General features: G+C 45.4%; 1 protein-coding gene across 2 annotated transcripts in view; it reads left to right on the top strand.

Annotated features, from left to right (window-relative positions):
• The window catches only part of SLC15A2 (solute carrier family 15 member 2), a 54,771-nt gene that overhangs the window by 20,498 nt on the left and 9,672 nt on the right, over positions 1-24,601 (top strand). For both annotated transcript variants that reach the window (XM_075001724.1, XM_075001723.1), the window contains 13 exons: positions 438-537; positions 3,432-3,522; positions 5,894-5,971; positions 8,115-8,197; positions 10,471-10,557; positions 11,498-11,587; positions 12,004-12,048; positions 13,668-13,700; positions 15,383-15,471; positions 16,764-16,845; positions 19,181-19,306; positions 20,379-20,543; positions 21,197-21,243. In XM_075001724.1, coding sequence (XP_074857825.1) covers positions 438-537; positions 3,432-3,522; positions 5,894-5,971; positions 8,115-8,197; positions 10,471-10,557; positions 11,498-11,587; positions 12,004-12,048; positions 13,668-13,700; positions 15,383-15,471; positions 16,764-16,845; positions 19,181-19,306; positions 20,379-20,543; positions 21,197-21,243 — 1,116 coding nt within the window. The remainder of the gene's footprint in view (positions 1-437; positions 538-3,431; positions 3,523-5,893; positions 5,972-8,114; positions 8,198-10,470; positions 10,558-11,497; positions 11,588-12,003; positions 12,049-13,667; positions 13,701-15,382; positions 15,472-16,763; positions 16,846-19,180; positions 19,307-20,378; positions 20,544-21,196; positions 21,244-24,601) is intronic.

The following is a 24,601-nucleotide window of genomic DNA, read 5'->3' as shown; positions in this document are numbered from 1 at the left end:
CTTCCATCTTCATATGTGGTTCTTGCTCAGAAATTCAAGAAAACAACCATGTCAATTAAATTTATCCAATGCTCCAAAAGCAATGCTGCATTTACGGTTTGGAACTGAGGGTTATTTCGTAGCCCATCTCAGTCTGGTCTTCACTCATGCCTATGTACACACACACACACACACCCCCTCATAGAGCTGGAAGGGACCTTGGGAGGTCATAGAGTCCCATTGCCTGCCCTTTTGGCAGGACCAAGCACCATCCCTTCCCCAACACATTTGCACCAGATCCCTAACTAGCCCCCTTAAGGACTGGGCTCATAGTCTTGGAGTTAGCAGGCCAATGCTCAAGCCACTGAGCTATCCCTGCACACTGTGGTACAGCTGGCATACTTTGCCATATCCCAAAGCAGTTGTGTGATGCTGACGCTTTTCTTCCTTGTTTGAAGGGCTCTGTCCATGCTTGGCCTGTGTTTGATTGCCCTTGGAACAGGCGGCATCAAACCCTGTGTAGCTGCCTTTGGTGGGGACCAGTTTGAAGAAGAACATGTAAGATTTTATTTTCCAAACTATACAGTGTCTGGTGTGTTAATTAATGCATGGGGAGGTGTGTGACATGGGATCAAGCTACAGGCAGATGAAAGCATGCCCTGCCTTGGGAAAGAGAGATGACGGTACTTCACAGTGCCATGCTGACTTTCAGAGCATTTCACAAACATGAATTAATGGGCCCTCACAACGGCCTTAAGAGAGGTAAGGCGTCAGTCACCGCTGAACCCATTCAGTAACTCCGTCACTGACATGTGTCTGCACAAAAGAATTATTTGGGGGCAGAATGTAAAGAAAATATTTATATGCTGTATATATCTCTCTGATTAAACCTGGGGCACTTGGGAGAATTAGGGAGACAGATTACTTCCAGAATTTGAATATACCAAAATCGTCACCTCTGATTTGGGAAACTGCATGTTTAATGACTACAAGTAATGAGCACATCAGTTCCAGAGGTTATGCGAAAGACAGCACTTTCATTGGCATTGCACTCTTTAGCAACACTAGTTCAGCACAGAACCAGAGAAGAGCCCCCCTACCTACCACATCACCAGCACTGCTGACTGAAGATCATTGGTGTTAATAAAAGTCTCCCAGCCAGGTATAGCTTCCTTGCCTGTTACAGCTGATTGGGAATCACACTTTCTATCCTGTGGCTAATATCAGTGTGTTGCCCTTTGTTCTGGAACCTAAGAAGTCAAAATATCTATTTTTTTTCTCCAGAATAGAAAGTTCTGAAAAAATTTCAAATTGGAAACAGCACAAGTTTTTGTGTTGGCTTAGCTCTTGTAGTGCTGCACCACGGGTACTTATGCCTCCATTCTCCTCTATGGGCAGGGCTCTCCAGGCAGAGCGCACCTCCCATGATGCACCAAAATGGCTTAGCCAGAGGTGAGAGAAATGCATCATGGGATATGTAGTCCAGCCAGGGAGCTCAGCCCATAGAGGAAAACAGGGGCATGAAGCACCCATACTACAATTTCCATGAGGCACCAAAAAGTTCAGGTGGACTCAGATTAACATCCAATTGACCTGAAATTACATGCTTTTTCTGTCAATTTTACAGAATTGAAATGTTTGTGTTCCTGATTGGCCAGTTTAACATGGAACGTTTTGAAACTTCATTGTGTTTCATTCTTAAAAGTTTTTATGTTATGGAATCCAAAAACTTAAAAGTCAAAACAGGAAAAAAACTTTGCTCTGGTTGGAATGAAATGCACTGATCCCTGCGTCCTCTCCCTGAATTCCATTTTGTGGGTAATTCAGATTCCCCCCACTTCCATTTTGAAATGGAAGAAATTTGAAAGTTGTGAAATTCCCTCTTGAATGAAACATCTGGTTACTGTCAGACCTTCAGAAATACTTAGAATCACTGATTTAGTTTCTCTATATGTAAATTGAAATAGTAATATTTCTTCACACACAACACTGTCCTGGGGACATTGAAAAGTTTTTTAGCTAGAAACAAATTCAGTGATACATGCGCACAGTGCACAGATGTCAATAGAGTTTCAACTGCTTCAACCAAGCCTGAATTTAATCCCTAATTCTGAACACTTGTTCTTTTCAAAAAATCTTATGAATATAATTGTCCTTGGACCTGCCATATTTCAGGTAAGGTACTTTCATTAACAATGATAGAGGCTGCTGGTTCAGCGTGGCAGAGAAGACATAGGACAAAAACAAAACAAAAAACCTAGGACAGCAAAAAAAAAAAGGATTTATTTGCAGAAAATTACCTTTTCAAGCATCTTTGTCAGTAGAATTGGTTGTCCAGGCTAAATCTGGCTGAACAAAATGGAATTGGCAAGATTTTAATTTTTGTTTAAATGCAAAAGCTTCTGTGCCTATTAATTAAGGGCCAAAGCTGCTTTCAAACAATGCTCTGTCCTTAGTATAATACTGAAGACCATTTCTTTTTGTGTATTTGTTTGTTGCTAGGGAGATCAGGATTATCATGAAGGGTACCTTATTCAGAATTAGCTAATTCAAATAATGATCAGAACATATGTGTGCTGCAGAGATTAAGAACGTAAGGAAGGCTATCTTTTTCTAATGAGTGCAATTTAAAAATTGTTAGGTTATTTTGATGTTCACACTTCTGGCATTCAGATAATCTTTTTGATGCTGTTGAAATCTGTAAATGTGTGAAACTAAGTGACTAAAATTCTTTGCTATCTTTTTAAACTGAATGGTGATTTGTAATGTGCTGGTAAAATAATCATGTTATTTCAAAACCCAATCTGTTTGCAATAACATATGCAAGAAGCGCAATAGTTAGTGGAAGGAATTGGGAACCAGGGCTCCTGTGTTTACTCCTGTTTCAGCTAGAAATGTGACTGTGGGTAAGGTACTGAAATGCTCTGTGCCTCAGTTTACCTATATGTTAAATGTTTCAGGTTTTGTGAGGGTTTAAGTTGCAGGTACTTGAAAGGCACTTCAACTTCTGTGCTATATAAATTTAAACTGTTAATGCTAGCAGAAATTATACATAGCTAAATTTACATATGGAAAGACCACTAGGTCATTTTATTTATCTGCCTGCCTGTGCATGGTCATATCCTACTGTATTTCCCAGACCTCCTTAAAAAATGGGCTTTCACACTTCTTTCCAGAGACTCTTCTACGATCAAACATATCCCACCATTCATATCTGCCCTTGCTATTCAGGCTATTTCATTTCACCTTGTCATATGTAAAGACATGTTTCCACCCCTCTCATTAACATCCACGGATCTCAAAGTACCTTACTAATTTCACAGAGGTTCCCTCTCAGGAACCAGCCTACAATGAGTTGAGTGGTGTTTGTACCTGTTAAAAGTCAGTGTATCATTTGCAAATCCAGTGCTGTGCTTTGTCCATGATATTGATGTCACCTTATCTTATTTTAGGCAAAGGAAAGGAGCAAATTCTTTTCAATCTTCTATCTGTCTATTAATGCGGGAAGTTTGATCTCCACATTTGTTACTCCTGTATTGAAAGGTCAGTGTTGATTGAGGAAAAACTGCCGAATGAGGTGCGCTGTGACTTGTTCCGCTATTGGTGATTCAGTTCTTCTACTGATGGAACATCAGAGATGACATAAGCTTCTGAGTGGGCAGTGTGTTGTATTTATGCCTGCTACAGCTGCGTCACGAATGCATGGGAACTAGCAGAAGAGTCAGACACACTGTGCTAAAGGCTGGATTTATTTTCTTTAAAGCGAGCCTGTGTCATTGTATCAGAAATTAGAGATGGAGCGGACCGATCTCAGGTCGTGCCCCTGCCTGTGTAGGATTTTTCCTTGGGCATATTTTGCATTGCTCAGGTTAACACACTGATAACAATGGATCTGACCCTGTTGCTTGTACACTTGAATGATGGGTTACTTTAACTGTGCTGATTACAGCTCTAATTCCGCAGACTGATCCCCTGCTCTCCCACAGAGCCCCACCCGGCCACCAGACAGGGGTGTCTGGATTTGGTGGCAGCATCACAGCCCAGGACCTGCATGTGGCCTATGCCCCACTTAAGGCCCATTTTGCATGCTACGCATTATTCAGAACTATTTTCTGCTGAATCTTGCCACGCTAACTCTATTGTATGTCAGTGCCAGAACAGCTCAGTGGCTGGCACTCTATAAAATATACAGCCATACACAGGAGAAGGCAGTGTCCTTTCAACTGAGTTACCCATCACATTCAATAGCATATTCAATAGCATTTTTTCTGACATTTTCAGAAAGTTTTCTTATTCTGAGTGATTATTTTAATATTTTGCTTGTTGTCTGCAGCATATGTCTGTCCACCATATTTGTGCCACAGGACAAAGTGAAAAACAAACTAGGTCTCTCCCTCTTTTGCCCATGTTAACATTTGGGTGCCAAGAGGCTGTTGCTAAATTTCTTTGGTGGGTGGATGAACATTCAGTTTCCTTAAAACTTTAACTCTGTGTCCGCTCAGCATAACTCCAAGCCAATAACCGCACTAAACTGAAGGATGAGAGTGGAAAGGTGGGGTTAGGTTTTAAAATGTGTTTGCTGCAATTCCTGGAGGAGAGAGGGAAGCCTTTCCTTTGAATCTTGATAGCTCCACCTGGAGCAATGCAGATTTGGAGGGGAGAATCCAACAGTTTCTGCCTATGCAGTAGGTCACAAGTTAAATGTACATGTAAACTTTCACAGTTTGGTTTATGGATTTCAGCGACTTCTTTGGAATGTGACCAGATGATTCAAACTCTTTTGCCTTGCTATGGGTAGTAACAGAGAGGCAGCCATGTTAGTCTATACTCCAGCAAAACAAAACAGCAGAAATGTAGCACTTTAAAGACTAACAAAATGATTTATCTGGTGATGAGCTTTTGTGGGACAGGCCCCCTTCATCAGATCAATCTCATTTCCAGTACAGACTGACATTTATAAGTAAGAGGTCCAAAAAAAGAAACTACCAATGTCTTTGCATCTGAATTATGCAAACCAACCATTGATGGTTTTGCTGGATGCTTTCCTGTTTTGCTTTACCTATGTGGCTTTTTAAACCACATTTTTTTGCTGCTGCGTAGTGAAGGAATGCAGTGCTTTCCGTCCACAGACTGTACAATTCAATCTCTGTTTGGGACTGGCTCTTCAATGCAGCTCTGCTTGGTCATGGTACAGCCACACTGTACTGCAGCTTGAAGTACTCCAATCCCCATTCTCACAAGGCTGCTTCCTTAGGAGTTATCCCAGGCTGGGGCTTGGAGCAGGCTATTTCCCTTAGGGTCCGGGCTGACACAAGTTGAGGGGACATACAGGGTGTTGGTTCATACAGCTGAAATCTTAGAGTCTGAATCTGTGATTCACTTGCCCTGGTGTAACTCCAATGGCGTCTCCCAGGCTGCACCCGGTTTCAGGGATGGAAGGGACAAGATACTTTCGAAGGGTGGGGAACCGCTGTACGGATCGCCCAGGCCCATTAAAAGAAATTTAAAATAGTTTCTTCCATGTAGGTTTTTTTTAAACCCATTCGGGGCTGTCTCCTGCTTCCTCTTGCCCTGCGGCCACCCACTCCTTCCAGTGGTTGCCCCCACTGCCCCCCGCCGCACATTACTGCTTGTCACAGGGCTGTGGTTCAGACAGGCCCACGTTACGGTTGCTGTAGTTACAAGAGGCTGCCAGGCCAGCCCTGCTTCCAAACTGCCCCCCTCAGGGGAGCCTCAGAGCGCTTGTTTTGAATGGGGTCGGCACACAGTGCCAAAACACGCCATAGGAGTGGCCAGCGGGGAGAGGTGAGTGCCTTGGGCGAGGTCGCAGTGGAGGAGGCGGGGGTGGGGAGGGGGGAGCAGGGCTTGAATTTAAGCAGGGTGAAATAAATGGCTTTTCTTGCATTGTGTTTAGGGGACGTGAAGTGTTTTGGAGGCGATTGCTACGCCTTGGCTTTCGGTGTCCCAGCAGCACTCATGGCTATAGCCCTGGGTAAGTGGCACCAATCCGTGGGCTCAGAATGTTGCGTTCCAATGCTTAGAGTGTTGCTGCCCATCCTCACTGCCCAGTTAATGTCCCCACCCCCCAGGGAAGGAATGAAAGTTCCCCCCTCCCTTGCACCCCACAAAGAAACCCTCAGGCAGGACACGCCAGGACTGCTTCTGCTCTTTCGATCGCCCTCTCCAAGGGTTGCCTTGGCACCTGTGGTCACTTTCACAGGCTGGGCCTGGTTGTAGCCTATAAGATGGCCGTTCAGGACAACCTTCCTTTAGAGCAGCAGGTGCTATGTTGTGATACGTCTGATGATGCTGTCAGGTGTGTGTCACATATCATGGCCTTGTGACTTCTCTTCAAGAGGCTGCAAAGCAAATATCCCACTAGGGGGGTTTGCGACTTTGTTTTGCAGCAAGTTTGGCCTCTGGGGCCTGCACATCTTGCAGTCAGGGCTCCCAGTTCTGGATTTCCCCCTCATGGGCCACCCAGGGCTCTCATGCTAGGTTGCTGGCACCATAGCTGTCACCAGATGAAGTTTCTGCGGCTTGCACAATTCCCTGCCTACCCTGAGATGTCTCCAGCAAGCCAGACTGCCTAAACGGAGTGATGTCTGTACTTCTCTTGCATTTTGAAGTCTATGAACAACAGGATTGCCAGAAGGAATAAGTTACCAGTTAGCTGTTTCTAAGCAGACACCTTTATTCTTGAGGTCAAAACATTACAGAGAAAACATATATATGTTCCTAGTGGCATGCTAAAAGCTGAGCAGAAGTCACCATCAGTCTTATGTGGTCTCTCTCAGACAAAGTTCTTGCATATCAGAAGGTTTTGTCTGTCAGCTGGACAGAAAGAAAGCACTGAGTTAGTTTAAACTCACACTGCTTATCCAAAGGTCCTTTCTTTGTCTGCTGATCTCTGGAGAATCACATAACCACTGCATGAACACCTCTCCAGGGGGTGGTACCTCCTTGGGGATGTTACAACCTGAGTGAGTCTTCGTGTCCCCCATCACACATGGTGTTCTTAGTTCCTGGCGGAGCTGCAGTCATCCTCTCGCAGAGAGCTACATATAATCCCTGGCCCACAAACCCATAAGCTTAGTACAGTAGGATAGTCCAAACATATTTCAGGAGATCACCAGACTGTCACAGTAGATTCCCCTGTGTATGGGATGGAAGCTTCCCAGAATGCTTCTTCCTCAGACTCACACAGTTTGCCGCTCAACTTTGTTTCCAACGTTTACTTTATGACCTGCTCACTATCCAGAGATTGCCACAGGAGGTTAACTGAGACTACACCAACTGCCACAGTTCTGAGCTGTCTTGGTTTGGTTGGCTGAAGTTGCCCACATAAGTACTGTTATGGGCTATTTTTACGTTGTGGTGACAATACTGCATATGCCTATTCTGCAGTCTCAGGCACTAGCGGTAATTACAGTTTCCAAAATCTAGCACTTTAGCCCACCCTCCTATTCCCAACATATTCCTCTTACAGCCCTTCTGAAATAGCAAATGCTGGGTGTGTGTCTGTTGTCATTCCTCTGTGGCCAAGAGAAACATCAACTTGTTTGTTTTGCTCCTAAAATTGTTAACTACTGCTGAGACCAATTCCCTCCTGTTATGATGGTGCACTTGAGTGTTCATCAATGCATTGTGCAGGTTCTCTTTCAGATTGTTAGTTTAATTAACAGGCTGAGAGTTTTCAAAAATTATTGGCTTAACCATAACATCAATGACCTGGAAATTCACTCTTCCAGAGATAACGAATGTAGCATTTTCTGAAGAGCCTTCAGCCGAGAGAACAGAACAGGGCATGAGAGAAAAAAATAATCAGCCAACAATTAATGTTGCAGCAATTGATTTCAAAGAGTGCATCGCCACCAGCTCTGAGAAGCTTCTCGGCTCTCACGGGCTTTGTCCCAATTAATTTAAGATACTATTCCCTAAATATGGCCACTGAATATACGTAAATGACACATTGTGCTCTCAGGCTGTGTGTGTGGAGCAGTGCATGGATGCTTAGATGTTTGTTACCTACACCCTGGGTCCAATCCTGCTGTGAGTGCAACTCCTGTTGAAGTCACAGGGAGTTTTCTGTGAAGGAGAAGGCCTATAGCCATATAAATTCTAATGTTTTCCAGTTGTGTTTATTTCTGGAAGTGGAATGTACAAAAAAAATCCACCCCGAGGGAACATCTTACTGGAAATTTGCAAGTGCATTGGGGTGAGCTTGTTTCTGTCCCATCCTTTTCATGCGCTGTTGACAGGTTGCGGCACTGTAAAAGCATATTGTCATTGGGGTAAGTTTTGTAAGTTTTTTATACAATAATGCAATCTGGAGATTCCCAGAAGCCAGGAACTCCTCAGTTCTGCTCTTGGTGGTGCCAGTGATGAGCTACAGAGAAGGGGAACTCATCTGGGAACAGATTTGACAACTTTCTTCACACTGAATGGTGCTTTACTCCATGAATTGTTCCCCTGACAATTGTAACCTGCTGAGAAAAGGTGGTAGAATCTGACCCTTTAACTCGCTGAGAGAAAACTCTGAAAAGTCACAGCATGGCCGAACCTCAGGTTCCTTTTTTTACTCATTTCCACTTTTCTACAGCTGATCAGCTCAGCAGAGAGCAGTCGCAAATGGACCCACAAACGGAGGTCACTCTTACACATAGTGTTTTTATTTTCTTTTCCAGAAAAGCAGAGGAATAAAAATTCCTGGCTACATCTACACTAGCACTTTTGTTGGGGAAATTTTGTCGATTGGGGTGTGAAAAATCCACCCCCCGACTGACACACGTTATGCCAACAGAAGCACCGGTGTGGATGGTGTTGTGTTGGCAAGAGACGCTCTCCTGCCAGTCAGGTTATGTTGACAGGAGAGCGCTCACCTCTTGGCACAGAACAGCTACACAAGAGACTTGACAGAGGTGGAGCTGCAGCCGTACAGCAGGGCTGCTGGGAGGTCTGTAGTGTAGACAGTGGTGACTGGTGAGGGGAGTGCCAGGTTGGGACCAGCCATATACCCACCCAGACTGAAGTCCCACCCTTCCCCTGCTCCTCCCTTCCTCTACCCCCTCCCCACACCTTGCTCCGCCCCTGCCTGCCTCTTCCTGCAGAAGGGGCCGAGAGGGTGGTCCAGTGTCAACCAGATCAAGCTCACGCTGCACTTGGGCTGCGGCAGGAGAGGGGTGGGATCACCCCGGACTCACCTGAAGTGGGGCAGTGCTGAAGGAGAATGTCAGGAGTGGGGACAGGGTGCACGTGAGCCCCATGTGAACCTTCATGCTTTGCTCCGAGTGTAGACATAGTTTTGGGCTGAAAAGTTGCTGTAAGCAATGAGGCATATTGTCCTTTGTGCCAGTGGTCAATCCGTTCACTGCTTTTTTAGAAAAGAGAAAGAAAGGAAGCCCTGTTCTGTGAATTTCAAATGAGATTTTTTTCTATGACTGGTTTTAAAGCAAGTAGGAAACAATCTTGGTGGCCTGTGTCACGTTTTCCTTTGTGAGATAAGAATAGAGTGTTGCTGGACCTCTTCATCATACTAGTTCCACATGAGGCTTCCCTGGGAGAATCAGAAGCAATAACGAGCCTGTCCTGCAGTGTCTCACACCAGGGAGAAAAGAGGGATTCACAGGGTGGTTTGGTGGGAGAGCCAGATGGATGGGAGCAGGACGTGGAGAGGATAATACCCAAACGTGTAGGCAGATATGGGACTGGAGTGAGTGTTTTGGGCAGGGAGTTGGGGTGTAGGAAGATGCAGGTAGATATTTTGAGGTCAGAAAAATATTTAGTGACTTCATGTATTAAGTTTCCACATGCAAAGGACAATCATGTCCGTTGGATTTAGCGAAACTGCAAGCAAGGGAAGTCTGTGTGTGCAGCAGCATTGACAGCAGCCACAGGCCCAGGAAAGGTGGGAGGGGGCCTGACTCTTCACCCTAGAAGGACCAGGGCCAAGGACGGAAGGGGTGGGGACCAGGGCATTTGGCCCTCAGTGCCACCCAGCACATGGCACTGTGCCCCCTGCCCCTCACAGCCCAGCACAGCAGCTCTGCACTGGTAATTCAAGAGAGACCAGCACTCCATTTGCTGCCACTGCCAAAATAGCAGTGGTGGGGCACAGAGCTCCAGGACCCTGTGAAACACCAGGCCAGGGGACAATAGTCCCTTTTCCTCTCTATTGGTGGGCCTGTGTGTGTCTGCGAGTGAGCCAGAGAGAGCGCGTTGTGTGTGTCTCCTGTGTAACATGAAGCATTCCCTTTGCCTGGCAAAAAGGCAGCTGCCCCTAGGAATAGGAAGACAGAGAACAAAGAAAACAAGATTGTGTTGTTTCTGCAGCTGCCTAGTCCCTGCTATGGAGATTTGAGAATGCTGAGGGGAGTTCTGATCTGGGAATTCCTCTTGGACACAGGGGATGAAAGATGGGAGAAGGGCCATGGTCTAGCTGGTTGACATACACCTAAGTCACACCTGTTATTCATTTGCTCTTCCTTCTAGTTTGCTATTAAAAACCGGCTGAAGAATCGCTCCAAACAGATTCCAAAGAGGGAGCACTGGCTAGACTGGGCATCCGAAAAATACTCAGTAAGTGATGACTTACTCGGGGGTGGCCAGCCTGTGGCTCTGCAGCTGCACTTGGACCTTTGCACGTTAATGCACGACTCCTTGCACAGAATACTAGAACGGGAAGGAGCCTTGAGAGGTCACTGAGTCCAGGCCTCTGCATTCACGCAGGACTAGACGCTGGCAAGGGAGCAGCTCCAGGGCTGGAGCTATAGGCAATGATTTTCCAATGTGCCCAGGGAGCTCCTGCTGAGCTCACGGCTCTGCACCCAAACACCCCTTCTCCCAAGGTGCCTCCTGCCCCCGAGCCTGCTGTGCCCTCATTCCCCACCCCCGCCCTGCCAGAGCCTCCTGCACACCGTGAAACAGGTAGTTGAGGCAGGTGGGAGCATATGAGCTGGAACTAGAGCGACCGGGGTGCTGCCGCTTCCCCAGGCGTGAATTGGTTTCCGTCACACACCGGGTTTACAGCTTGATTCATTGGCTCTCATGTCCCCACTATACAAACCCAACACCCCCGGGCAGGGGGGCCAACAGACTTGCTGGGCTGCAGAGCAAGGTGTGGGGAGGTCAGCTCTGAGCCGCCGGAAGAGGCAGGTCCTTGGTCGGAAGGGGTGGGGTGGAGGCAGCCAGCCCTTAGGCCCGACTGGAGCACCCTGCGCCAGCCCCGCAGCCAGCCCTCACAATTGCCTGGAGCACGCTGTGTGGTGCTCTGCTGGTGGTGGCAGTCAGGGGCCCTGGGCTCTGGGACAACTGCTCCTTTTTTCCCACCTGTGTCCGTGGGCCTGGGCTCAGGGAGTGAGCGGGAGGTGCTGACTGGCAGGGGCTGGAGGCAGGAGGCAGTGCGGGCGGGAGCGGGGTGCTTATTGGGGGTGCTGGTGTGGCTCTTTGGCAACATGCATTGAATCTGTTGTTCACAGTTCCACCTCCACACTCCCTTTCTGCCTGTTTCTCTTAACAGAAGCAACTGATCACTGAGATTAAAATGGTGACACGAGTTCTCTTCCTATTTATCCCCCTGCCAATGTTCTGGGCCCTCTTTGACCAGCAGGTACAGTATAACAAAGCACAGATGTGGTGGTGAAGCCTGGTTCTGATCTTGGCTGTGCAGATGTAAATCCGGGGTAACTCCATGCAAATCACAGTGCACTGAGGGCAGCAGAGGTCTCATCTTCCTATGAGGGATCTGCTTGGCTTGGGGAGGCAGCACCTTCCACTCATGGTCATCTGGCCTTCAGGCTCCTGTTTGGCTTCTAGGCTGGGTTGGGGGCCAGAGGTGGTTGGAAAGAAGAAAAACGGGGTGGAGGGAGGAAGGACACAGAGATGGGAGACACAAGCAGAAGGGATACTGGGAGAATGAAGAGGAAGAGAAGTAGGGCCCTTTCCTCACTCACTTTTCCTCTGTTCCCTTATTCTCCCATCCCACAGAGCACCCCAGGGTATGACAATGGTCTGTTTTGTCCTTAGGGATCTAGATGGACTCTGCAAGCAACTAGAATGAATACAGACTTCGTAAGTACTTAAGATTGTTAAGGCTAATAAAACTAGTAGTAACCCTGGCTTCTTGAAATTAATTATTTACAGTGGTTAAACCTGCTGCCTTACAGCCTCACAAGAGTTGCACTTATGTGGATTAGAGAAAATTGTTGTGGATGTACATACCAGAATTCATCATGAAATGTGCTAGAAAGAGGTGAGGCCTGGTGACCTAGGCCCTGCCCTGGGAGCTGGGACTACCTGCATTCTAGTTCTGTGATCTTGAGCAAGTCCCTAACTTCTCTCCCTCGTGTGTAAAATGTGGGGCAGTTCTGAGGATCAGTTAGTTAATATGCCCGAAGCCCTTTGGAGCAGTGAATTGCAAGTGGAACAGTGCACAGTCAGCTATAAATACATCTGAACTGTCGGAGTAAGGATTCCATCACCTGGGCCCCAGTTACAGATATACGTGCAGTGCTTAATCTCTAAGAGAAGAAGTCCCAGGGCTCAAATCATTTTTTTTTTTTACTTTCATGACTGACGCTGCAAGCCCAGAGCGTCTGGGGTTATGAACTGCTATACCCAGGAGGCCTATTGGGACTCTGCTCCAGCAAGTCCTGGCACAAATTAAGCACTGGACGTGTATCTCAACAGGCCATCCAGATCTTATAGGTGGATGTTCACATCAGTAGGTAGGTGTGTAAATAGCTGATTCCTTTGCATAAATTCCAATTCAAACGTCAAAGTGTGAGTCTTGTTCTATCACACACATTTGAAAATTGGCCCCCTAGCAATTGTCACTTGTTAGGGTAATTGATCCAAGCGAAGCATGTAAAGATGGCAGCTCAGTATTTTATACCTCCCTCTCAGGAAGGAAAGTCAGTGAATGTTCATGCAGCCCTTGTGACTGCTAAGGTGAAACACTGGAGTGTCAGCGTGTGGCTCCGGGCCCCTTTGAAGTGCCAGTACCACCACTCCACTGCTCCATGCAGCTGTGGGAGGCCCAGAGCCATGTCCCAGCAACACTGAAGGAGACTACCCTTAGCCCTGCCCCTTCTGGGAGCTTGGAGCTGGGTACAACTTTGCCTTGGGGCCCGCAGTGGTTGTCAGCCCCGCTGAGGCTCTGCAGGCAGATGTGGATACAGGTGTTAGATCTGCACAGGGCTCTACAAATGGCAGGTGAGGTCCAGTAATGGGCTTCAGTAAACCAACCCCACAACCACACTCTGAAGCTTGGGCATGTCGTGTTGCTGAGTTTTGGTTCACCCCCTTGTGGAAGTTGGGCAGAAGCTCAACATTTGAATCCCAGCGTGGATTCCCACATAGCCATTCTTCCTTCCCTACCAAGTTTAGGGCTGGTCAGATCTGGGGCAGCAGCTTCCAGCATTACCAAGCAAGGTCTGGGGATTGCCTCTCACACAGGGCTATCCCTCCAGCCTTGGCTTTGAGGCCCTCCTGCAAAGAACTCCATTCAAACACCACATGCTTAGAAGAGAAATGTCTGGAAGGACACAGCAGCCAGCGTTCAAGCTGAGGTAAAGCGCTGGGGAAGGCAGGATAGTTGGGTCTACCTGGTGTCTGCTGGCTTAGTTGCTTTCAATAGACATGGTGTTCTGTTGCGTTTACTAATCAGTTTGAATGCCTGTGTATTTCAGGGAGGACTAGTTTTGCAGCCGGACCAAATGCAGGTAAAAAGAAAGCCACAGGGTAAAGTGCGAAGGTCTCGTAAATGTGCTGTCTTTTATATTCCTCTTTCACCCCTACACTCACAGCCCAGTCCTGCCCTTGTCAAAGACATTGGTAAAACTCCTACAGACCTTAGTGGTGCAGGATCAGCTTCTTAATTGGGTGACAAACATCGGAGGGGTAGACGTGTTAGTCTGGATCTGTAACAGCAACGAAGGGTCCTGTGGCACCTTATAGACTAGCAGAAAAGTTTTGAGCATGAGGTTTCGTGAGCACAGACTCACTTCATCAGATGCTGGTCTTGGATTTCCAAGACCAGCATCTGATGAAGTGAGTCTGTGCTCACGAAAGCTCATGCTCAAAACTTTTCTGTTAGTCTATAAGGTGCCACAGGACCCTTCGTTGCTGTTAATTGGGTGAGACATTCCTCAAGTCTTCGAACTTCACCTCACACTGGGGGGCATTTCCTACCCTGCCAGGTGAATTCTGCTGAGTAACCGAGTTCCTGTAAAACAACCAGGCACTTTAGAGGGAATTCAGAGAATCACAGGAAAGTAGAGCTGGAAGGGACATCTTGAGGTCATCAAGTCCAGCCTCCTGCTCTGAGGCAAGGCCAAATGATTGTGCTGCAGTCACATTATGCTGGCACAAAGTGGATGGGCACAGAGGAGTTTGCTAACCAGTGCAGAATGGCCACTTTTACCCCCCTGCCCTGCCCCTGAGGAACCGCCAACACTGGCAGGGTCTGAAGGGCATGGGTTTGGATTGGGTGTGTGGGGCCATGGCATTTCTCTTCTCTGACTCTTCGCTGCCTCATCGTAAGGGTTCCTCAGGGCCTTTGCAGTCTGGGGACAAAGTAGGGTGGGTCTCTGAGCTGCTCGAGTGCGCACTAATGGCAGAACCAGCAGCTTCTGGCAAAAAATGGCACAAGCCACCTCTCCTTTCCCCTGATCCCTTAGCTGTGATCAGCACCTCCTCAGTAGAGAAAAATTCCCTCTTCCTTCCTGCCAGGAAGGTGTAATTTTAAGTTGGTTACAGCACTTGTGTGCTCTCTAGGGGCGGCTGACCTGCTTCAGGGAAATTCAGAGTCATCTCTTCCCTGCAATTGTCACTCAAAACTCACACTGAATGTGCCTTGATGTTTGCTCCCCACACCTGTTGTTCATTTCCCTGCATGTCTTCTGCTATTTGGCAGCGTGCACCCAGGAGAAGTCCCAGGACAGAAGCTGCTCTCATGAGACTGTGTTGGGAACCTCACAAAAAGAGTCTCTAACCTTGTGATTTTTAACTGATATTGAAAACCCAAGATTTTTGCATCGTTGTTGATTAAGCATCTGGATTTCAGGGTCGATTCCCTATTGAGAGCTTTAGACATTCCCCCATCTCTCTTAACAATGTGTTTCTTTGTGCACTTTAGAAATGTAGTATCTCAGCTTCCCCATCTGTAATACTAGACTTAGAATATTTACTCACCATCAGGGCTCTTGTAAGGATGAATATGTTCATATCTGTAAACCCGAAATAGAAAAAACTATTGAAGTGCAAAGGACAATTATATTTTTAAGGGAGGTTTTGAGTGGTTTGGCTTGTATCATTCCTATAATGGAATTATTTCTGTTTTATGGGTTTAGTTACTGTATGTCACTTTGTATTTCCTAATCTCTCCCATTCATTGGTGTTGCAGTTCTTGAATCCGCTCTTGATTCTGATCTTCATCCCAATTTTTGACGTTGTGCTCTATCCCTTGATCAGCAAATGCAGATTTAATTTCACGTAAGTATTTGGGGCAGTGCACACAGCCAATTTTTTTGTTCCTTTGCAGCTTTTTTACCCCCAGAAAAAATAAGTTTATCTGAGATGAGGTGGGTGAGACATCTGAGCGCCAATTCGTTCTGCTCCCTATTCGTGCTTCTAACGTAGCCTTCTGTCCTGCATTTGTCAGCCTGCCCAGGCTACCACCATAGTCAATGAACATTGCAGAGGGAAAAGAACAATGAGATTGGCTGTTCCAGTTCTGAACCAGAGGGCTGTTTCCTATGGAGGATGCCGTATTGCTCCCAACTGAGTGTTCACCAGGGCTTTGTTTAGTTCAGTGTAAATGTCTCATGCAAGGGGAATTTCCTGAGCCTTGGCAGAGTGTCTCAAGTGCTAGCAGATCTCATTGAGAGTGATTTTTCCCCAGCAGCCATCATTGCTTCTTAATTTCATCCCTCAGTCTTGGTTGCGCTCTTTAAATAACCGCTTTCCTGTTCTAGGGCTATCCCCACTTTGGCCCCTCCAAGGAGGAAGGCAGCTAAACTCATTGGCAATTCTTGTGCTCAGAGGTGTTCCATTAAATTTGGTGGCCCTTGGATCAGTCTCTGAGAGATCAAGATGCTTGTGTGGGGAAAGTGCAGCAAGGCCTAGAAGACGTGTGGGTCACATAAGCATCCAGAGTTGCTGTGGTTTGAGGCCTAGCTCTAATTTAAATGTTCAGCCTGGGGCTGACTTCAGATTTCACTTTACCTGGCTCCTGCTCAGTTGATTTTGTGTGACTGCCAAGGAATTGCTCTCAGTTTACACAAAATACAGAAGCCAGGTCTAATCAGACTCTAACGTATTTGCATGAGAAATCACAACACTGATGATACAGAGGGTTGGGAGTTTTGATGATGAAAATTCTTTTTTTGTTCTTGAAGACTGCAGCTAAATAGCCAGCTACTTGTTTGTCTTTCCCAAAGGAGTTGAAGATAGATCATTTGTGGTACTTCTTTCAGCACTATAAGTTAACCTAATGCTATGATCTGTTCCCACTAGAAGAGCTAGGAAAAAGATAATATGAAACATGCAAGCACGGAGTTTTTCTCATGGCATATCAATTTTAATTGGCTTCAGTGCTGGTCTTGTACTGTATAATAGAATAGTTTAATGTGAAATGATTGTCAGTTTCAACAGCTGATCATCCACAATGCCACCTGTTTGGACAGCTTAGTACTTGACTTTGGAATATCTTTAACTACAAGGAATGGTGCTGCACATTTTACATTACATTATTTTTAATGAAACGTCTTCCATTCACTCTGCAGGCCTATTAAAAAAATGTCCGTGGGTATGATCCTTGCAGCTCTGGCGTTTGCAGTGGCAGCCATTGTAGAAGTCAAAGTAAATGTAAGTACGGAGCAGTTTCATGTGTGGTGATATCTACAAACCCCCACAGATGCATAGCTTCCACTGGGCAACTTTATTAATGTCCATTGGAGCCCGTGGTCTTTGATGATGATGATGATGATGATGATGATTTGATAATACTCCATGCAGTTATTGTAAAGGTTGATCTCCTTCATTGGTAATATGGCCTGGAACCATTTGCTTTATTTGGACATGGATCCATATACACACACAGTATAATACTTTTCATAACTTATCATCTTGTCTGCTTCTCTCTCCTTCTAATAATCTCTGCCATTCAGATGTGCCAGTCATCTGTATTAGATTATAATATGGATTGAACCTCTCTAATCTGGCAACATCTGTAATCCAGAATGATTCTAGTTAGCTGGATAACCACTCATCATGGGTATGGCCAAGTTTCCTGCGGTCCTATAAAGTTTGTTTCCAGCCACCCGTCCTGGCTTGCAGTGTTCTGTGGTGTTATTGAGCTGTAGTTTGTCCTGTGAAAATGTTGGTAATTCTGCTAGATAATATTGACCTCCAGTGCAATGGCAAATTCTCTTGTCTGGCACCAGTTAGGTTCTGAGGGTGCTGGATTAGAGAGGTTCAACCTGTATATAGTGCTTTCTATCATCAAAATACACTACAAACATCTAATTATGACCAGCAGCTAGTTTCAAACAGGTAGTATATCTGATCTCCTGTCTATAGTATTAGCCTAGCTGGGTTTAAGTAGGGATGTTCCTATTCCTTTCCATATGATTACATTAAGATCTGCTTTGTTTGCACTGATAATTTATTCAATAATAACAGGTTTGAATGTACCCAGACTTATTTAGGTACAGTCATTTGTTATTAACAAGGTTCTCCTATTTTCCATTTTTTCTAATTGCTTGTAATTGCTGCATGTTTGTCATCCATGTTACTGCTATTGGCTGTTTCTAGGCTGAGGATGGCAGGTACTTTGCAGACATAGGCTGATCTTATGAAAAATAAGGAAGACATTAATTTTTAAAGTTTTCGTGGAGACTGATAAAAGACACAACCCCTTAAGATATATTTGATAACAGAGGAATCCTCTACTTTCCCATAGAACTGAACTTTTATTTACTGCTGCTCTCATGAAGTTATTAGCAAACCACATGCTGAAATGACATTTTATGGATTAAGTTTTCATCCCCATTCTGGTCTCCTTGCACAAGCATAACTCTGTCACTGCAATCAACGAGAGTTCCAGCTTAGCATCAGTCCCAGGATGCATTCATTTCCCAATGAGAAATTACACCCTTGGGTAGAGGACAGACTCCATAAATGGTTTTGTCATTCAAATGTTTATCAAAGATATCTGATTTATAACCTCAGACCAGAAAATCAGAATCAACCTAGACCATTGTAACTTTCTTTGCAGCCACCTAAAAGTCATTAAAACCAGACTTGCTTTAGCTCTGCAAATAATGTCTGCAAGCTGGAGGCTTCTGAAAAGCTCATTCTAGCCAATTATTTCCCATAAGTCTCTAAGTGTATATTATGTTTGTTTTCCTCTCTATGTCAACTGATAAGTAGAAAGATGTATCTAAATAGCACTTGATGGTGTAGATAATCTAGAAATATCTCATAGAGACTCAATACACCGCACAGCCTAATTGTGCTCCCAGTTGAAATCAATGGGATTTAAACTTGTTGAAGTCAATGGGACTAGAGGTAGATTGGTGCAGAGTGCTTTCCAAAACCTTACCCGTAGATATCACTATCATTCTCACTCTACAGAACACGAAAATTCACTGTCCTATTAAACCTCTGCATTTGTGAAATGGACGCATGAAAATCCACTTGGCTCCAACTATTTTGGAGAAGTATCCCAGTTACACATTGTCTGCCGTGTTCACTGTGAGCTGAGTGGTTGGATGACCACTCAGAAGAAAGTCAGGTACTGCCCAGTTAATTAGCAGAATGCAACACAGCTCCCACAGTGGGCAGCATGTGTGTCTATTGGTGGTGCACATCCACACATGTCTTGGTGCACATAACAAAATTTATTCTGCCCATGCAGGGAAAAATATGAGAGGCCTCCGATCATCTCTCATGTATTTGATGGAGGTGCCGTATGTGTGTGGGAAGTTCACCTTTCCAAGGAATGGTAGATCAGGAAGGGAGACTCCTGCCAAGTCACTTCTTCCTAAGTCATGATTATGACCAGCTGTCTCACAGTGCAACTTGTCCTGAGGAGAGGATAGGGAATTGGCAACCTGATACCGTTATCACTGCAGAGGGTAGAATATTGCTGCTATAATGAAGGGTACAAGTAGCACCAAGAGCATTTTGTTTTTATCAGGAAGCCACTCTGCCCACACTTGCCTCAAAAGAAAGTTTAATTCAGGTCCTGAATTTGGCAAATGAGAAAGTGGAAGTGAAAATCCAAGGCCAAGACCTTTCCCAGCAACCCACTGACGCTTTCCAGGTAAGACTGTATTTGGGGATTTTGGGCTTGATGCAAAATCCACTGAAAGCAAAAAGATTTTCTCCAGTGACATCAACGGCATGAGATGAGGCCCTCAGACAGTGGCAGCAGGAGAATAATGCCTCCTCAGATAATGTATGCAGCATATATTAGCCCAAATTTGTATTCTTCTAAATTGAATACATCCCACATGGACTTCCTAATGCACAGAAAGCTCATGTGTCATCTCAGCAAGTGGGGCCCTTTGGCTCCCACGTGAAAGAGGAATCCTTCACACACCCATATGTTTAGAGACTCTGAAAGCTGCTACCTGGTGTTCCCCGAGCCAGCCCTGCCTGGAAGGAAAGCCACACAGTTGCCTTCTGGAGACAGAACACTGTGTTGGTGGCAAAATTTAAAAAGAGATTATTTTTTTGAGATGCATTGAAGCCAAAGATGAACAGATGGCTAATTGCATTCACCTATAATTAGGAATAAAGGATAATTGTCCCAGGATGAATATGTACAGGAGAGAGAAAAAAATCCTCACATTCAATCTGTCTCATTGCTTAGATATAAATGAAACGTGACTGCTGGGATCTGGATTTTAGATTTGAAATGTGTTTACTTGGAAAGAACACAAAAGGGGGCGGGGAGAAGGGTTATTTAAACTTGAACCTGGCAACTTAACTCTCTCTTCTTTCAGGATCCCAAGTGCAGCCTTGTTAGGTGTTCATCATAATAATGCATCAGCCACTGACTAGCCATAAGTTTCTTTGTAGCTGTTGAGCTTTTGTTTCTTTTGTAGCTATAGAGCCCAGAGGATGATCTCTCCTGTTATAACAGTCAGCACAGAGTTTGCCCTGAGCAGTGAGTTGCTCGGAGCAGGCTAGCTTCAAGCATGTAGGTCAACATAGGCCATTTAACCAGAAGCTTGGGATGCTTCTAGATAACCTTAATAAGCCCCTCCCCAGCCCTACTAATGTGTCCCTACAATGCTCCTGGAAATCAGAATGGGATTGCAGTTCCCTAGGAAGAGCTAGATATTTTCTCTCATGAAGAAAATATGTAACAGCCTGTTTCCTTTTTGCAGGACCCAGCCAAGTACTCCAAATTAACGCTGAACGATCAACAGCAAACCCTGGAATTCGAACTGCAGTCCTTAGGAATAGTTTTCACTTCAAAACACACTGTGGAGGAAAAGGCAGTATACAGCTTAATTGTCTATAAATCCGAGGGAAACCTATCAAGCCACTTAGTAAGTGAAGTGTAAATACAGTGTTAATTCAATGGGTGAGATGACGTGATGGGGGGATGGGTTTATTAATTCATTCACTCAGTTGAAGGGTCTGCCTGGTTGCTCGCAGATGCTGTAAATTTGCCTTTTCAGCGACCAGCATTGGATGTGCATTCAGCTCTGCTGGTGATTAATGGACTAGCAGATTTTATGGAATCTGTGCAGCTGGGTATTGTTGAAACTGGCGTATGCTGCAGCGGGCTGGACCAGAGAAGCTAGGGAAGCTGAGTCTCTGGAACTTCTGTACAGCAATGACATTAAAAAGAGACTCCGGGGCCAGGCAGAGAATAAGAACATCAATGGAATGGCAGCGGGTCCGGTTATTTCACATCTTTACTAAAAACACACAGAACACCCATTTGTTTTACTGAACAGAGTAGATGATTAATCTAGTGTCTCTTCTAGCCTTAAAACCTATGAATTCTGCTCCCTTTGGAGTCAATTAGAATTTTGCCAGTAGTTTCAGTGGGACCAGGTTTCATCCCTAGGTTCCGATTCAAAGCCTGTTGCAGGTTCCCACTGACTTTAGTGGACTTTGGATCAGGTTCATGACTTCCCTGGGTTCTGCATTTTCCCCTGCAACAGTCGTAATTCTTTATTTGATTTATTTCTAGATCACAGACATGGAAAACAAACCCACCAAGGGGCAGGCAGCTGTCAGGTGGGAACTGCTGTCGGGTTGGTGTTTTTGGTTCTGTCTCAGGGGGCATTGGGGGGAATGTAACTTGGATGCCCTTCTCAGCCAGATTTGGAATCCAATCAATATTCCTGAGTGAGAGGAGCTTTCAGGTGTCAGCCGCTTTGGCTCCGTCCTCGGTGAGCTGTAAAACTCCCCTCCAACGTGCCTTGCAGAATCAGGCGTTATTCGTAGTCACCTCCTAAGAAATTCAGGATTCAGATGGTAAGGAAAAAAAAGCTGCTTTCTTGTCACTTTGAAGGAGGAGTACACTCTCTCCTTCTGCTGTACCTGACCTGGCAGCAACTGCTAGTAAACAACATGGGCTACCTAGGCCTGTCATGGCTGCTCTGGAAATTGTCCAACCCATAATGATCATTCATCCCAACCTGCCTAAGTCCTGATTTGCTCCTTTTCTGCACCTTGTGTCATGACTGGCCCAAGCAGATGTAGTACCCAGAGGTACTGAGACCTCATACTAGGGTGAGTGAAGTCTCTGCTCTACAGTCTTGACTGAGAGCCAGCTGGCCTCGAGCTCATGTGGTAGAGTGGAGGGCTTTAGACTCTATGCTTGAAGGTTCAATCCATGGTGCTGGCAACATGGGTCTGTTGGCATCTGTCGTAGGCATCTGTCTTCAGCTAGCTACCCAGAATTCTCTATTCCAAGCAATGGCAGAGTTTCACCTGTATGTTGCTCAGGGGATTACACTAGGCATGGAGCAGGAGAAAACCAGGCCCCCAAGAATTGATTTAGTGCTGGCATTGCTGCCTGGCGCACACCAAGGTTCATGGGAGGCTGACTATGTAACCCATACACCCAAGTGTGGTTAACCGTCCCATGTAGAGGCACCTAGACCACTTTACAGGAAAGAATAAGTGTCCTCTGCAGCTTGAGCTCAAGAGGTGCCTGCACTAAGCTCCAGTTACACCTGCGCTTCCCCTTTCTGCTTTTGCCCTCTGGCAAGCAGCTGATGTAACTTGTGTCCTGGTTTCAGTGCTCCCTGTGGAGTTTTGCAGAAGTGCTGTGTCAGAGTTCAGGGTGTTTCTGCTGAGTGGCACAGCTATGGCACCCATGCTCAGCTTCTCCTGCCCAGCTATTGCCTGGCGTGGGGGGAGGCATTTGTTTCTCTCCCTTCTGACCAGGGTATTCCTAGTCTGGACAGATTCCCTAGAACAGGTGCTTGTTTTCTCTTCAGAGACGGAGAGAAGCCTAATTGCTATGGATATAAGTCACCACACAGATCTTTCTAAGCCAGCCTACTTTGTTCTTAAGCTGGAAGAGAAAACATATTAAACACTATGAAAGAATCACCTCTCAGGTTAATCCCACCTCCCCATTTCTCACCTGGGCTCTGGCAAGTACAGTGTTTTCATACCTCTCTTCAGGGGCATCCTGGTGGTTACAAGTGCATCAGAACTTCAGATCAGCACAAGCACATGGTCTTAGTAGGTGAGGTGCTCCCGACTCTCCCCTGAGATCTGGGGCCCTCCATGGACTTGGGGTCCTGCCTATGTGCTGGACCATGAGGAAGGCCCTGAGTTCATCTGAACCTGGCTTATTTATCCAAAAGTCTTTTCTTTGTCTGGTGGTCTCCAGAGAATCCAGCTGGAATGAATATGTGCATTTGTCCCCATGAGGGATGGCATGAAAAAGTTGATAACTTAGGGAGTTCATTTACCTCCCCACTCTCCTATGACAGTAGGTACTTAAAGTGTCAGGACAACACATACACAGGTCTATTGTTAATATTGGGTACCCTGTAGGTGCTAACCCAAATTCAGTCAGGTATAACTTAAATCCATAAGATTTGTTCAGTGCCTTACACAATACTGACAATCTGTCATGTGCTGATCTGCCCTGGCTGTACCCTCTTTCCACCCTTCTCTAGAATGCCTCTCCCTAGACCTGCTCTCCCCTACCATTTGTGCCCAGGTGCTGCAGAAGCAGCACAGACCACTGGGAACCAGTGCACTGGTTTCAAACTCTGCAGCGCAGGTGCCTGTTGGAGGGAAGGTCTGATGAAGAACCTCTCTGTTGAAGGCACACATCAGTCACGGCCCGATATCTTGGAGCACAGTCCCAGGACTGAGTGTGTCAGTCATTGCCTGGTGGGTTAGCTGACTCTAGTAAACCACTGTGAAGGAGCATCCATAGACATGCTTAGCAGAGCTGATCAGGATGATATTTAATTTTCCTGGGAAAAAATCTGACAAAATAAAAAGCTTTTCATTTTCATTGAATTTTTTCTTCAAAAATTTTGAGGGCTTCATGGAGAAAACTGTGGTTTTATTTATTTGCAAATGAAGTATTTTAACATTTTGCCCAGTTTTTGGCAGCTTAGAAACTGCAGAATTTCGAAGGCTTGACCAAGCTTTTTAGTTTTTACTGAAAATATTTTTCCTTACCACCTAAAATGTTTCAGGTTTTGGTAACTGAAACGACATTGGCTTTTCAATGAACACTCAAAAAGAATGTGTTGAAACAGTCCTTGCTATGGGAACTCCCATGTAGATGAAAAAAGCCGTTTTTTTATTTAAAAAAAAAAATTGTAAGCACCTCTACTGCTTAGATCTGATGGGCACTTAAAAGTTTAGGCAGATTAGCAACATCTGTTGTAGTGTGGGGGAAAAAAAACCACACTGCGCTCAACATAGAGTGCTGGCAAAACCACAGCTATGCTCAGAGAGGTAACTGTGTTAGTCTGCATCTTCACAGAACAAAAAAGTAGTCTGTAGCACTTTAAAGACTAACAAAAGAATTTATTAGGTGATGAGCTTTCTGAAAAAGTGGGTCTGTCCCAGGAACGCTCATCACCTAATAAATTACACTGTTAATTTTTAAAGTGCTACAGGGCCGCTTTTTGCTTTGCACAGGTATGCTGTTTACTGGCAACAATGTCTTTTTGCTGGTATAACTTATTTCACTCAGAACTGGTATAAGCTATTGAGACAAATGTATCACCAGAGTATGTCTACGCTACAGAGTTATTCCAGAATAGCTTATTCCAAAATAAACTATTCTGGAAAACTGCGTCTACGCTATAGGGAAACCCCAATATAAGCTAAACTTATTCCAAAATAGTGTGCTTCCCGGGGCTCTAACCTGAAATACTATGTCTATATGCTAGTACGAAATACTACGTCTGCACAGCAGTATTATTTTGCAATAAGCTATTCTGGAATAGTTTATTTCAAAAATAGCCCCTCTTCCCTGTCTACACTGCCTCTAGTCCAAAATATCTATTTTGGAATAAGTGCTATTCCTCAAAGAATGATGTTTACAAAACTCAAAATAAGCTGTCTGCTGTTTTGAAATTATTTTGAAACAGCAGTTTTGCTGTGT

This window comes from Carettochelys insculpta, chromosome 8 (assembly GCF_033958435.1).
Source record: "Carettochelys insculpta isolate YL-2023 chromosome 8, ASM3395843v1, whole genome shotgun sequence".
NCBI lineage: Eukaryota > Metazoa > Chordata > Testudines > Carettochelyidae > Carettochelys > Carettochelys insculpta.
This window is presented reverse-complemented; position numbering and strand designations above follow the sequence as displayed.